Source organism: Adelges cooleyi, unplaced genomic scaffold (assembly GCF_023614345.1).
Source record: "Adelges cooleyi isolate 19-005CV unplaced genomic scaffold, UGA_ACOO_1.1 ACOO_flye_CR_arks_rails_tigmint_CR_PRNA_30, whole genome shotgun sequence".
In the NCBI taxonomy this organism is placed as follows: domain Eukaryota; kingdom Metazoa; phylum Arthropoda; class Insecta; order Hemiptera; family Adelgidae; genus Adelges; species Adelges cooleyi.
Window position 1 is genome coordinate 14,328,612 of NW_026095971.1, and position 13,995 is coordinate 14,342,606.

The following is a 13,995-nucleotide window of genomic DNA, read 5'->3' on the forward strand; positions in this document are numbered from 1 at the left end:
GAAACATTTGTTTGTCCTATGATGACATATGGGGAAAAAGTGCGTTTTGCTGCAAATTGGAAATAGTACCTTTTGAATTACATTTACACTTGGAAGAGGGAAAATATGCAAAAAACCGTTATTTTCAGTCAGCTCTTTCTTATGGAATAAGTGCGTTTAGACAAAAATTAACCACGTCATTCGATTTGCCGTCATATTTTCTGTTAGAATAATACTTGTAAAACTCAATTTTGTCAAAAAATGGAAAAGGTCCTGATCCTGGGAAAGGAATTGTAGCCCCTCAATTATGAAATATTTATTATTAGAATATTAAAATCGAAATGTTATAATATTTATATTGAAATAGTCAGTTCATAAAAGCATTGATTAAATAAGTTCTGTGGGAAATGTAAACAAATACAATGAACTATATATTTTTGAGTTAATTTATGCTATTTTAAATGGATATTTTACAATGTTTAAAATGTAAATATTATAAATTTAGATTGAAACAAAACCGGGTTTGGGGAAAGAAAATTTATTGGAAACAAAGACGACTATTCAAGAAATTTCAAACATTGTTCCTCTCCTGTCATTCCTTCTGCTGTTGTTCTTGATAATTCTTCTAGTACTAATCCTTCTGTAACTGTGGACTTTTTCTCCAAGTATTTTTCTTCTGTCTATTCTTCTTCCTTTTCATCACCTTCCTCTCATTCGCCTACTTTTCTTATTCCTTCCTTCAACCTTCCCCATATTGCTTTGTTCTCCATTGATGTACATCATGCTCTTCATTCCTTTAAAAATAACAAGTACATTGGTCCTGACGGAGTTTAAGGTGATTTCTTATTTAGACTGAGAGACACAATTGCGTGGCCTTTCTATTTACTATTTATGAAGTCCCTTCATGCCGGTGTTTTTCCCTCCATGTTAAAAATTGGTTGTATATCTCCAATTCTCAAATCAGGAAATCTTAATTTAGTAACAAATTATTGCCCTATCACCATTTTACCCCACTTATCCAAGTTACTGGAGTCTATTGTCCTAAACTCTATCCGCCCCTCACTCAATCATATCCTTGTAGATGAGCAACATGGCTTCCGACCGGGACGGTCAACGACCACATGCAACCTGTTTTTCTCTTCCTATGTATTTGATTCTTTTCGCCAACATAACCAGGTTGATGTCATTTATACAGATTTTTCCAAGGCGTTTGACAGAGTAAACCATAGTTTATTATTCAAAACTTTAAACACTCTTGGTATTGGCGATTCTTTACTCTCCTGGTTGCATTCTTATCTTGTAGATAGAATGCAATATTTTTCTGTTCATGGCTCATCCTCCTCTATTTTTGTTCCTCCTTCTGGCGTTCCTCAAGGTGCTGTTCTATACCTCTCTTCTTCTCACTCTTCATAAACACTGCCTCCTCTATTCTCCATCATGCAAAGTTGCTCATCTTCGCCGATGACATGAAATTTTTTCTCCGTATTTCTTCCATAGCCTTTTGCCTCCTTCTCCAACGCTTAGTTACTTGGGGTAAGTGTCTTGGACTTTTTTTTTATCAAATATTTTAATACTTTATAGTTTATTTGTATATGTTTTTGAACATTACTAGCAAAAACAACAAAAAAATATTTATGTTCATACGAAAATAATTCAACAAAAAAAGTGACCTGGAAAAACACATCAGAGTGCAAAAATAAACCTACATACTTTTTTCCTAGCGATTTTTCTACAATTGAGGCTTAATTATTTTTTTTAAGAATGTTATACTTAAATACATTTAAAAAAGGTTTAAAAAATACATAATAATTTTAATAGGTCAAAAAAAGAAAACATCGAAATTGTTCAATATTCAACATTTTTTTCTTCTCTTAGAACTTATTTTGCTATCCATTTGATCATTATTAGAATCATATCCTTTGAAATTTTTTAAATCATCCAGAAATAGAACCTATAACAAAATTAACATAATTAATACTATATTAGACTTTTGTTAATCAATATCTTTAATTTTTTGTTAGTGTATATTATAAATAGCCTAATAAATGTAAATTATAACAGACAATTAAATATACTAAATTCCAGCTGCAGTATTGGATTGCGAAATAATAATATTATAATGATCTCTACAAAACTTAATTGGTTCGATAAACTGGGCGATTAATCAAAAACAGTTTATCAATCTAATAAACTCCTTTGAAAGTTCTGTCTATAGCAATAGTTTAATTTTTTTAGTTTATTTAATAGAATATAATAATAAAACATATTATACAATTTTAATGACATTATTTCTTTTGAACATTATTTAGTGAACACACACACCACTATACAACACTATAATTGTATAAATTAAATCAAAGTATAAAGTTAATTCTTACTGTATGTGCCCATCCTGCATTAACCTTGAATAAAGATCTAAAGTAATCGCCAATTTCATTATAAACCCGATCAGTAACAGTTTTATACTTTTTTAAATGCGGTAAATAATTTTGACAGGCAATTTGGAATACATGAGTATCAACAGGGACTGCTTCTAGATGTTCAAGTGACATTAAACAAATGCAATCAGCTACCTACATATAAATAGCATATTTATTTGATTATTGGCTTTAAAACAATTGTAAACGTATCTGCAGTATTTGTGCAAAAGGTATAAGTTAAATTTTCGTTTGACTAAACGAGTGTAGTTTATTAGTCTTTAGCTTTAGGTTTCTTTAATGATAAACCGTAATTTAGGCGTAAAGTATTGTAACAACAAGAACCAACTACTTGGAATTCATGTTAAAAACACTTAGTTTCTTTTTTAAAATTTAAATTGAAAAATACTAATTTATCTTGGTTGCCCAAACACTACAGATAATATTGTTATGTAAGCAATATTTTGATTACTTTTGGCCCTACTCCAGGTAGCAACATTAATTCTTTTTTTGCACTGATGTAGTCCATTATTTTTAATTTGTCTATCCACTTATTACCGCCTAATTGAACAATTTTTTCAGCAGTTTGTCGTATAAATTTAGCTCTGTATCCGAATTTGGCTTTTTTTAGTTCTTCTTCGACCTTAGCTCCCATTAAAGATTCAATATTAGGAAAAGCAAAATAAGGTGTTCCACTTATATTTTCACCATAGAGACTGCACATGTTTTCGACCATAGATGAAATCCTATAGAATCCAAATAATATTAGTGATAAATTGTATAATTTTACATAGGTATTATATTGGAATTATATATTGTTATAAAAACACATTTACCTTGTAATATTATTGTTAGATGAACAAATAAATGATAATATATTTTCAACTGGCTCCTGTCTCAGCATTCTAATGCCTTTAAACTTCTTAGCAGATTTCTGAAATGTTGGATCACTCGAGCTCCATTTTTCATAATATTCAATCAAGTTTTCATCCATTCTAAGGTAATTAAATAAACTCTCTTCATCAGAGTCAGTAGACGGAACGCGTTTATACACAATATGATCGTCATTTTGTATAAGAGTCCAAAACCCACCAGCAAAAACACCAGCGTATTCATTTGGAGCAATTTCTTTCCACCTATAACAAAATATATTACTGGTATGAATCCAATGATCAATAGATAAAAATAATTCAATTGTAGAAAATAAATATCTCAATTAATAAAACTAGTTAAAAAATACAGGTAAGTCACAAAGATTTAACAGATATTATTATTAAACATATTATTAAAATACAAATCTCTAAAATATTCGAGACTAATATTGTAATTAATTCATAATTTGACGGTAATGAAAGTTACTCTATTACCTAATTTTTAACTCTATTTCTTCCATCCAATCGCTTCTTTATCTTATAACTATTAGCATGTCAGCATAGAAAATTGAAAAAAGTATTAAACCGCCATATGGTAATTACTAATTTATTACTTTCTAAACTATCAATGATAAAAAAAATATAGAAAATAGCCTAGACCAGATACAATATTTACAAGAGTGAACATCGAGGCACTATAAGGAATATACCCAGTTGTCAATCTTGTACATAGTTCTGACCAAAAAAAAAAAAAGTTTTAAGCAAATGTTGAAAAAAAATATTATTCCATGACAAAATAGATTTGTTTATTTAAATTGATTATCTATTTTGTCATACTTTATAAGAGCACAACTTAAAAAACCCATCCCTAATCTGTAACATTTAGGTAAACACTTGACTTTTGTTAAACAATTCTACTATACCTGAAACATTGACCACCTAGAAGAACACATTTTAGGTTTATCTGGTCTCTTGTACAAATAAACTTCCGCATCATACTATTATAAATATAAAAGTAAATTTAACTGTAATATTAGTATTAATTTTTCAGGTGCCGTTTACTGTTTAAATCTGCTTTCAGTTAAAGTCTATGGGCTCGTTTCGTATAAAAATGATTAAATGTTTTACTATTATTATTATAATTAAAAAAATAGTAGTTTATAAATAATTTCTTTAAAAATAAAATAATATTGTATTGTAGTTATAAAAAAAGTATAAAAATCGCGCAGTTCGCGCTTAAAGACATTGATAACTATTTATTGATAAGCGGTTGATTATAAAATCGTGATAACAAGATATCAGTTTATAAATTACTTAATATAATAACAAAAATAAAATACTGTCGTGTTCAAATTTTAAGGAAATCGCTAGTTGTAACTAATTTTTGTATGTATGTGTTAGTTTCAAGCCTAACACAAACACTTTATTATACTTTGAATTTATTATATTTTAAAGTTAAATCTACATAATATTAATATTATGGCTAATATTGTTAAGTGTGTGTTTTTAAGCACTTAATATTATTAAAATATACAAATGGTAAGTTGTCATAAGCATAATTTTTTAAAAAATATATATGGTTTGTGGACAAAATATAAGCAGATTTTGCTTTAAGCAGACAATCATTTTGTTTCAAAACTGATTACTTAATTATAATTTTTTAAAGTATCGGAAGATTATCTTTGGGGTATTTACGTACCAATTAAAATTATTATTATCCATGCTAATTTTAATAATTAATTACACGTTTTAATGTTTATAATATTTACTTATTGAACTATTTTCTTTTGACATAACTATAAGATCAAGAATTAAAAACAAATATACAACTAGGTATATATTTAATTCTCAATAAATATAAAATACTTTTTAAAATAGTATACCATTATGTACCAACATTAAGAACAATTTTTATCGTAAAAAAAAAATATATTTATAATATAAACTTATGTAAAAGAAATTTTCAAAAAATTTTATAACTAATGTAATACTGTAATAATAACCAACCCAAAAAACTGAAATAAAAAAAGTTTTCAACCTCTCTAGTTTATGATATTTTTTGGTTGTCAATGTTTATTAATAGTACTGTATCTAAATAATTTTCCATATGAAATTGGAATTTTTTTGACTATTTTAAAAAAAGTTATGGTGTGCCGTAGTTTAAAGTTTAAATATTATATAGGGATGTATTGGTTTTTTCTCGACTTTGAGGGGAAAGGGTGCACTTTTTAAATTTTTTGTCCAACAAGGTATATTTTAGGTACAATTTCTGACCTTAAGACTTACTGAATAAAGAAATCGGTACAGCGGCTTAGAATGTATCTAAAACATTGGACTGTTGATCTAGCTATAAAAAATAAAAATATGTCGTTGTTAAAACAATACTTTCTTAGCGCTGCATCAAAGCTAATGAATATTACATATAGAAATATCTAAAATTGAAATGTATTATCTATTTCTTGAACTTCATAATATTCCTCTAATTTTACTTTTAGCTTCTATGAGGAGTTGAGAAGTTATTGTTTTTACAATGAAGTGTTTTTTTTTTGTGTCTGGAATCTAGATCCTAGATAACTTTTTAACCGCTGAATGGATTTTTTAATCCAGCAAGTCTATAGATCAATTATTGAGTTGAGACTTTTAAATTTCCTTAAAAAAACACCAAAAATTATATTTTTTTTAATCTTAAAACTATGGTGCGCTAAAACTTTAACAACATTTAAACATAGTCTAAATATTTCAAATTACTATGGAATATTTTTTTAGATGCATTACTGACAAACCAAATATCATAAGGCCTTTCCTCTTGAAAGGGTGAAAACTTTTTCTCTATTTCTCTTTTAACTCACTCCGGCATTGTGCTATATCACAAAAGTTAAATTAAATTTTTAAAAAGCACAAGTACAATATTTTTCAAAAAATGATTTAAATTTAAAATTTCATATTTTGCTATTAAGGTGTTTTATTTACTATGAAATAAAATATAATTCAATACATAATATTATTCTTTTACCAGATTACACAGATGAAATAATAATGATAATCATATTATTGTTCAATTATTAATTTTCCCATCACATAAAAAAGTTATCATAGCTTGAATCTAATTAAAAGTCTTGTAGCCTGTAGGATATGTTTGAAACAATCGCTAATCAATCGGACGCAGTTCCACTATGTCCACGATACAATTTATATTTGAAGCCATCAGCAAGGCTTTTGATCTCTGTTCAGTTAAGTGGGAAAAGTCAAACAACAGTTTCCAACTGGCAGCTTATGGAACGTGTTAAAGAATGGATCGATCCAGACAAATTTTCAAAACTTTCTGTTTCAAAAATATCCGAAGAATATGTCAGGTTTGACCACAATAAAAGAGATATATAATTCATTTATTGAGTCTACCTAGTTTTTTTTATGTTCTAGGTTTGATGCAGAATTAGCAGACCGAACCCGTTTGGACACAGTATTGTTTCGGCTTTCAGATAGACGTATTAAATTGCCTGGATTTACCAATTTACTCACTGTTAAAGCTGCAGAAGTAAAACCTGATTTTCCAACACGCCATGATTGGGATTCTTTTTATCGTGACAGTAAAGACATGAACGAGCTCAAACCTGGAGAACGTCCAGATACTTTACATATACAAAATATACCGGTAGAATGGTTAACAGAACCTGGTGAAAACTTTCCATCTGAATGTATAATAAAACAGGCATTTGAAATTTATGGGGAAATAACTCAAATAGACTTGCCTGCTGCTGACCCATCAAGAGTAAGTCATGTAGCTGGGGTTTGCGATGTTTATATACAATACAAGGATTATTTAGGGTTTGCCAAAGCAATGGAAGCACTAAAAGGTTCAAAGTTAGCGTACATAACAAATACAAAAGCATTGTCTGCCAATATTAAAGTAGATTTTGACAAAACTAAGCATATGACTATAAGTTCAGTGAGTAAAAGGCTTAAAAGACGAGAAAAATTTATTGAGAAATTAAGAGCAAAACAAGACGAAGAAAAGAGAGAAAAAGAAAAGGAATTAAAAAAAATCGAGGAAGAAAGGTAAAAATGTGTTTAAAGTTTTAAAATAGAAAATTTTAATTATGTAAATTTTTTTTCCTTGATTCTCAAAGTTAATTTGTAGAATGACGACTGTTTGGTCATTAGCAAAGCTTTTTACTTTGTGTTGGTAGAAGTGAACTACCAATCTCCGATAAGACACAGAGGAAATGGTATAGTGCAATCAGACGTTGGCACATGTTTCTCAAACAATTTTTTTTAAAAGTTTGACTATAAATTTCTAAAAAAGTTATATATGTTATAGCCCCATGAACTACTTTCAATGTAATATTCTGATCTTAATGACGTTCGAAAAAGAAATAAAGAAAAGTTTTTACTTCTTCAAGGGCAAAGAGTTGATGATTTTTTTAAATTTAATTTATTAAAGTTTATCGATAGTAATCAAATTTGAATTATTGATTACATTAACCAGTAGCAAGACATGTGTTTTAGAGTCGGAGAGGCGATAAAAAAAAAATGGAATAAAAATGTATAAACAAATATTTGTTATTTATTTTAAATAAAAGTGGACTCTAAGTGGCTTTGCCACATCATGTTGTCTACTATTTTTAAAAATCTTTCAATCCCAAATTTTATTACTTATTAAATTAAAAAATGTAGTATTATTATTTATGTAGGTTTTCAGTATCGTGAATATTTTAATTTCATAACTCATTTTGTAACTTATATTCGATTAGTAATTATTTTTAGTATATGTTACGAATAAAGTACATGTTCTTATTTGTCTAGTAGGATATGTGTTCAAAAGTTAAGTTTTCAAATGATTTTGTATTAAAAAAAAAAATAGTTTAAACCATAATGTGCTTAAAACTGCTGTAAAATAAATTGTTACTTCTGTTTACTTTAGAATAAAAAAACTACATCAACTAGAAAAGAAACTGGAAAGGCGGAAACTGCGTCAAGCAAAACGTAAAGCAATATGTTTGAAACGATTAGCCGACCAACAGGCGGATACTATGAATCAACAGATTGCAACTGAAGAAAAACTTCTGTTAATTGCTCAGAGAAAACTAGAAGCTATTCATTTAATTGGGGAGTTATTACCATTACTCAAGGTTAATGTTGCTATATAAGCTATAACTTATTAAAGGGCAGCATGGCTGAGTCGAATATGATAGCATTATTGAGCATTGTAGCTAGGTTACCTCTTTGTTCCTGGCTATTGCTTTTTACTAGCAGATGACTATTTAAATAAAGATAGAGCTACTTTAACCACCTACCCAAGTCTTAAACTTTTTGGATTAACTAAATAAATAATTTCACCTTCCATTTAATTTAATTGTTTGGTTCTTTTAAAAAATTGTTTTGCCACATGCCTGTCACTCATCTCACAGTATCTCCAGTTAGTATAAACCCTTTTTGTATTTGTATATCCACTGTTGTTAATTATTTTATCTAGTAGCCTTATTTTACTCAACAAAAAGCCTTTTGACAAATAATATTGTATGTTGCAATTATGGGAGTTTCAAGTTAATTCGTTTAAAGTAAGACCACCCTTTTGCTCTTTCAGAAAGTTGATATAAAGTTTCTAAGATATTTTATGCTAGATACAGGATTGTTTTCTGCTAAGATCCCCTAATTTAATCGTATAAGGCGATCAGTCGTGGTTAGATTCACTGTACTGCAATGTAACAACTGTAATGCCAGCAGGCATTTTTTGTGTAATACAAATGTTAAATGTGAAAAAAAGAAGTAAAGGAATTTATACTAATTGAAATTTAAATATTTTTAGGTTAATCAAACTGCATCAAAAACCAATGAGAATGAGGATAAAATATTATGTAAAACTGGTAATTCTGTAAGTTATTATTTTAACATAACCATAATATGTATAAAGAACAAATAGATATAAAATCACTAGATTATATTCGTTTTTATGTAAAAAAATTGTATTCTATGATTTTAGTTTAAAGTTTGTTATCTACTTAATTTTTTTTATTTTTCTATGATTATCCATTATGAGTAATTAAAAATAGAAAATAAATTATTTTTTTAGGACACAGAATTTAAAGATATTGAATCCACTTTTAGACAAAGAATGATTGAAAAATGGAAACCAATCAAAGCTAATCGATTCGAAAGTAAGTTATAAGTGATTTTTATTATGAGTTCTGACATTAGGTACATTGTGGTGTACGGTGTCAAAATATAAAACAAAATTATGAAATTAATTATTTTTTTAATTGTATATATTTTATATGTAGCTCATATAATGTTCTTTAATTTTTCTTCAGACGCCGATTTTCGAAACATTAACAACCGTGGTCGAGGTCGTAACAATTGGCGAGGGCGTGGTAGGGGCCGTGGTGGATTACATGGTGCATACTTAATGCCACCCATATTTGATCCTATTCAGTTAGTAAAGTATGGGAATGAATACCAAAACGACATTCAAGACTACCAAGCTCAACGAAATGAGAAAAATAGAAGCCGTAGCCGCAGCAGAAGGAGACGTCGTAAACGATCAAGATCCAGTACGAGTTCTAGAAGTTACTATAGTACAAGTAGAAGTCGAAGTAGATCTAGAAGCCGAAATAGAAGAAGAAGCTGCAGTAGAAGTAGAAGTAGAAGAAAAAGTCGAAGTAAAAGTAGGAGCCGAAGTAGAAGAAGTCATAGTAGAAATAAAAGCCGGAGTAGAAGTTGGAGTAGAGACTATAGGAGATCGAGGAGTAAAAATCGTTCGAGAACTCATAGCCAGACAAGGAATAATAGAAGCAGAAGCTATTCAAGAAGTGTTAGAAGTTGGACTAGAAGTAAGAGCAAAAGCCCGGATAACACCAAGTTAAATGGTTCCGGTTTTAAACAAAAAAGAAAGAAAAGCAAAAAAAGAAAAAAGAAACACAAAAAATCAAAAAAATGATTTTCAATATTGTGTTTTTTGTAATTTGTCACTATAATTATTTACACATTATTTGTAATAATCTCAACAATTTTAAAATAGTTTAGATTATTTGTTTCATGTATTCACTCAAGGTATCATTATTGTTTTCATTTCACGAAATATAACTAATTTTATGACAAAGATGTTTTTTTCTTAAATAAATTACAAAATTAAAAAAGGTTAAGGTACTTACTCTTAACTAAAATTACATAATATATAAATAAATACTATCTAATAAATTTACAAGTAGCTTGTTTTTACTAAAAATAAAATAAATTAATCAATTAACTAACCGTTAAATATTTACAAAAGAACATTAAAAACATTTGAAACGTACAAAGCACCTTGTTTTACAATCATAATTTTTAATGTAAATATATATGTATTATATACAGAATAAGAAAAAAAAATCATAATTCCTAGAAAAAAATGTTGAGCGGATTCTTTTATTTATTTTTTTAAATATAATATATATTAATGATCACTCAGTTATTTTATATTTATTATTAAAATATTATTCTATAATGAATTAGGACTGTTTGGATTTCAGCAATTCCTCTTCTCGTACGGATTTGATAAACCGCAAAGCTTTGCGCCACGGGAATGGTGGTATAGTTCCTGCAAGTACGATCAATATACAATAATGAGTAACTTCGTTGGTTAAATTAAAAGTAACTTTTTAAAAACTCACTATCGTAACTACTCGTGTATCCCAGCGACCGAGGAGTTCTCAAAGGCCTCGCCCTTCTCTTGGTTATCGGCGCCTGGCTAGAATGCGGGGGGGCTAATGTCGACGAATAACCACCCTTAGTAACGCACATCATGCCGTACACTCGAATTCCAGGTACGCTGGCGTATGTCGGTTGATCGTGGCTCATCGGTCCTTCTGAAAAGTGTATAGGTAATAAGATAAAACTAAATATTACTTATTTTTTATCACTTTTGGTTTTACAAACTGAGAGTATAGGTACCTAGTAGACTGGTGTACGGACACCGGCATATAACCAAGTAGTGAGATTTTCCCGTACGCACGTTCTGCAAAGCTAACAAAGACCAGTCTCTCGGCGACCGGCATGTCCTCATCTCGGCTACAGGTTCGCATGTTTTGATGAGTGTCAACACCTGTAATCATTCACAAAACTTAATTTGTATTAATTACCTAAAACAGTATACATTAGCGTCATCACGCTTTTTATATATAGGTATTTAAGAACTTGTCAGTCCGATCATTGTAATGAAGCGATAAGACTTCTGAAAACCCAAAAGCCTTAGGCCCCTGGATACCAACCATTTAAAAAGAGTTTTGTATAGGCAATATTTCAGAAAAAAGTGATTTTAATAAATTTCGATCATGTCAATTAATTTACCGGTTAATTTGTATAAGCTTCATGGTATTATTTTTAATTTAAATAATTTTGTCTATGAGTAAAAGCCATTTTAGTTAATATAATATACATTTTTTGTTCTATCGCACAGGCTGAACCAGTGATCCAATAATTAATCTGAAAACAGATTTGAATTCGTTATGAAATCTACTTGAGATCGGTGGGTGTACTTTTTGGATATCTTATTTCTACTACGCATAAAACACGTTTGAATATTTTATCAAATTTCAAATTTTAAAATAAAATTTGGAAAGTTATAATTAAAAATTTTAAAAAATAATCTGACCGATCTCATGGTCAGATATCCAGGGGCCTTGAAGCTTTTGGGTACCGGCCAATTTTTATTATGAAAAAATGATGTGTTTTGGCTGAAAAAAATGGCCGTTATCGATATTTGTTGTTTAAAATTTTCTATCATAGAACAGTCGCAAACTGTAATTCAAATAGGATTTTTAGCAAGCAGCAAGGCCCTTATTGCGTCAACGACCTTTATAATAATTACCAATTATAAATTGTACACTCTCGACCAGTGCTTACGCCAATTTTAAGATCTAGATCTGGCAGAAGATGTTTTTTAAGGGATTTGGGGTGTCCTTTTAACCCCCCCCCCCCCCCGTGAAAGCCTGAGATTTGCCGCTGTTTTGCTCTCCCAAGTTGACATCATGTTTACATATTGATTTTGGATGAGTCGATTTCAGTTTGGTTAACACGTTTTGAAGTAAAATAATCATCCGAATCTAATTGAGCACGAAGTCGTTTTACTGCGATTACTATTCTGCGGATGTGTTAAACCGATATAGGCAAGTATGCCTATATAATCTTCAAATGAATTACCATGAAATAATGAGACCTCTATAACATTATTTGCCAGAGATGATTGCGATCGTTCAAATTACCCAAATTGCCGAATAGATGCCGTGGATAATCGAATATTGATATTTTTAACCGCCGGATGTTGGTTTTTTTTCTCTCGGATGATTAAACATTCGAAAACAATATTTTGACGTTATACGTTGTCGATGTCCAATTGTATACTTCTTTCGCATCTATATTGTATTCATATTATTCATTCCATTCAGTCAAGTACGCCATCAACACAGCTAGTATTCATAGTACCTATAATCTTTAGTATTGTGTATACTACCTCTATTATATGACTATCTTTTACAGGAAATAGATAGCGAAAAATTCGATTGGACAATAATCGTTTTTACTATTACAATAAGTCCGTTTACATATGGTAGTCACATTTAATATAAAGAATCCTATTCCCGTGCGATCGTCCCGACATAGTTTTCGAAGTCTTCAAACGACAGCTCATTTTTTTTTTACCTCAATTTCTCAAAAATTAGTCACGAATCAAAGCTATTTATAGTCTACCGGATCTAGTAGATTGACGTTAAGCTCTTCCAGCGGTAGACCTAGTAAGTATAGTAGCAACTGCTATACTGATTATAACAGAAGGCTTCTACTTTTTATTTTTGGAATTTATAATCCAGTGTGTGACATTAATCGCCATATTCCAGTCTATTGGAATTTGAATACTGATTGACTTTTCTACATTCAAATAAATATATCATTATGTATGTTTTATGTTTTAGGGAGGACATCCGTTAGTATTAATTTAAATTTTACTACACTTAAGTAAAGATAGATAATTTGTACAGTATCTGTTTAAACTTAGAAATTATCTCATTGCTGATATCAACTAGAAAAATCTGGGTTAAGTAATACTTAACCTCGTTAAAAACTTTTAACGACTTCAGTAAGTCCATTGTTTCCGAATTCTTCATGTTCTCTATATTAACTTAATTGTGGAAGTTATAACCGAAGGGTTATAACTTAGCTTTACCTACTTTATTTTATTTAGCTTAATCAATAAAATATATAACCAATGCTGGAATTGTAGCGTAGCCCTACTATTTTTTATAAGTGTTGTTATTTTAGAGCTGAACAAAATTCGGGGTATGCTCTTTTTTTAAGTAAAAACACCCTCCTACTATTATTTTTCCAATTCGAACACTGTATATAATATACACAACCCAACAATTCAAACCATCTTAAAACGGACACTAGTTCTTATTTGTTGTGAATAGGTTTGACATGGTCACTGTAGGCAATCAATATAATAATTGCTTGTTATTTAGTGAATTATTTGGTAAGCGGCGCCACAATACAATACAAATAGACAAAAGTTGTTAAAGCGTTTTCTTTAAAAGACATGCAGAAAGTACACAAATAGATACATACCTACTATATTATAGTATAATATGATTGAACAACGGATACTTTTAAAATGTCTAAGTGGCTTTCTTTCTCGTGCCAGACACTAGTGATGCACATACAAGAATATCTATTGGATAACCTACCTAATGGATCTTGACAAT

The 13,995-nt window shown here is 29.4% G+C and overlaps 3 protein-coding genes across 4 annotated transcripts in view; 1 reads left to right on the top strand and 2 right to left on the bottom strand.

The window, feature by feature from the left end:
- Window positions 1-1,594: 1,594 nt before the first annotated feature.
- Window positions 1,595-4,491, bottom strand: LOC126838258 (N-glycosylase/DNA lyase). Its single transcript, XM_050572550.1, has 5 exons — window positions 4,192-4,491; window positions 3,233-3,532; window positions 2,869-3,142; window positions 2,358-2,552; window positions 1,595-1,930 (listed from the first exon to the last, which is right to left on the bottom strand). The coding sequence occupies exons 1-5, from the start codon at window positions 4,263-4,265 to the stop codon at window positions 1,832-1,834; spliced, it is 942 nt and encodes a 313-aa protein (XP_050428507.1). The 5' UTR covers window positions 4,266-4,491; the 3' UTR covers window positions 1,595-1,831.
- Window positions 4,492-4,615: 124 nt separating this feature from the next.
- On the top strand, window positions 4,616-10,334 carry LOC126838793 (A-kinase anchor protein 17A-like). Its single transcript, XM_050573500.1, has 7 exons — window positions 4,616-4,807; window positions 6,391-6,621; window positions 6,689-7,324; window positions 8,190-8,397; window positions 9,075-9,140; window positions 9,339-9,423; window positions 9,577-10,334. Exons 2-7 carry the CDS (start codon window positions 6,401-6,403, stop codon window positions 10,200-10,202), a joined length of 1,842 nt encoding a protein of 613 aa, XP_050429457.1. The 5' UTR covers window positions 4,616-4,807; window positions 6,391-6,400; the 3' UTR covers window positions 10,203-10,334.
- The window catches only part of LOC126838794 (uncharacterized), a 38,608-nt gene continuing 34,920 nt past the window's right edge, over window positions 10,308-13,995 (bottom strand). For both annotated transcript variants that reach the window (XM_050573503.1, XM_050573502.1), the window contains exons 5-7: window positions 11,195-11,345; window positions 10,915-11,109; window positions 10,308-10,841 (exon numbers count right to left, since the gene is read on the bottom strand). In XM_050573503.1, coding sequence (XP_050429460.1) covers window positions 10,753-10,841; window positions 10,915-11,109; window positions 11,195-11,345 — 435 coding nt within the window. In that variant the 3' untranslated portion in view covers window positions 10,308-10,752. The remainder of the gene's footprint in view (window positions 10,842-10,914; window positions 11,110-11,194; window positions 11,346-13,995) is intronic.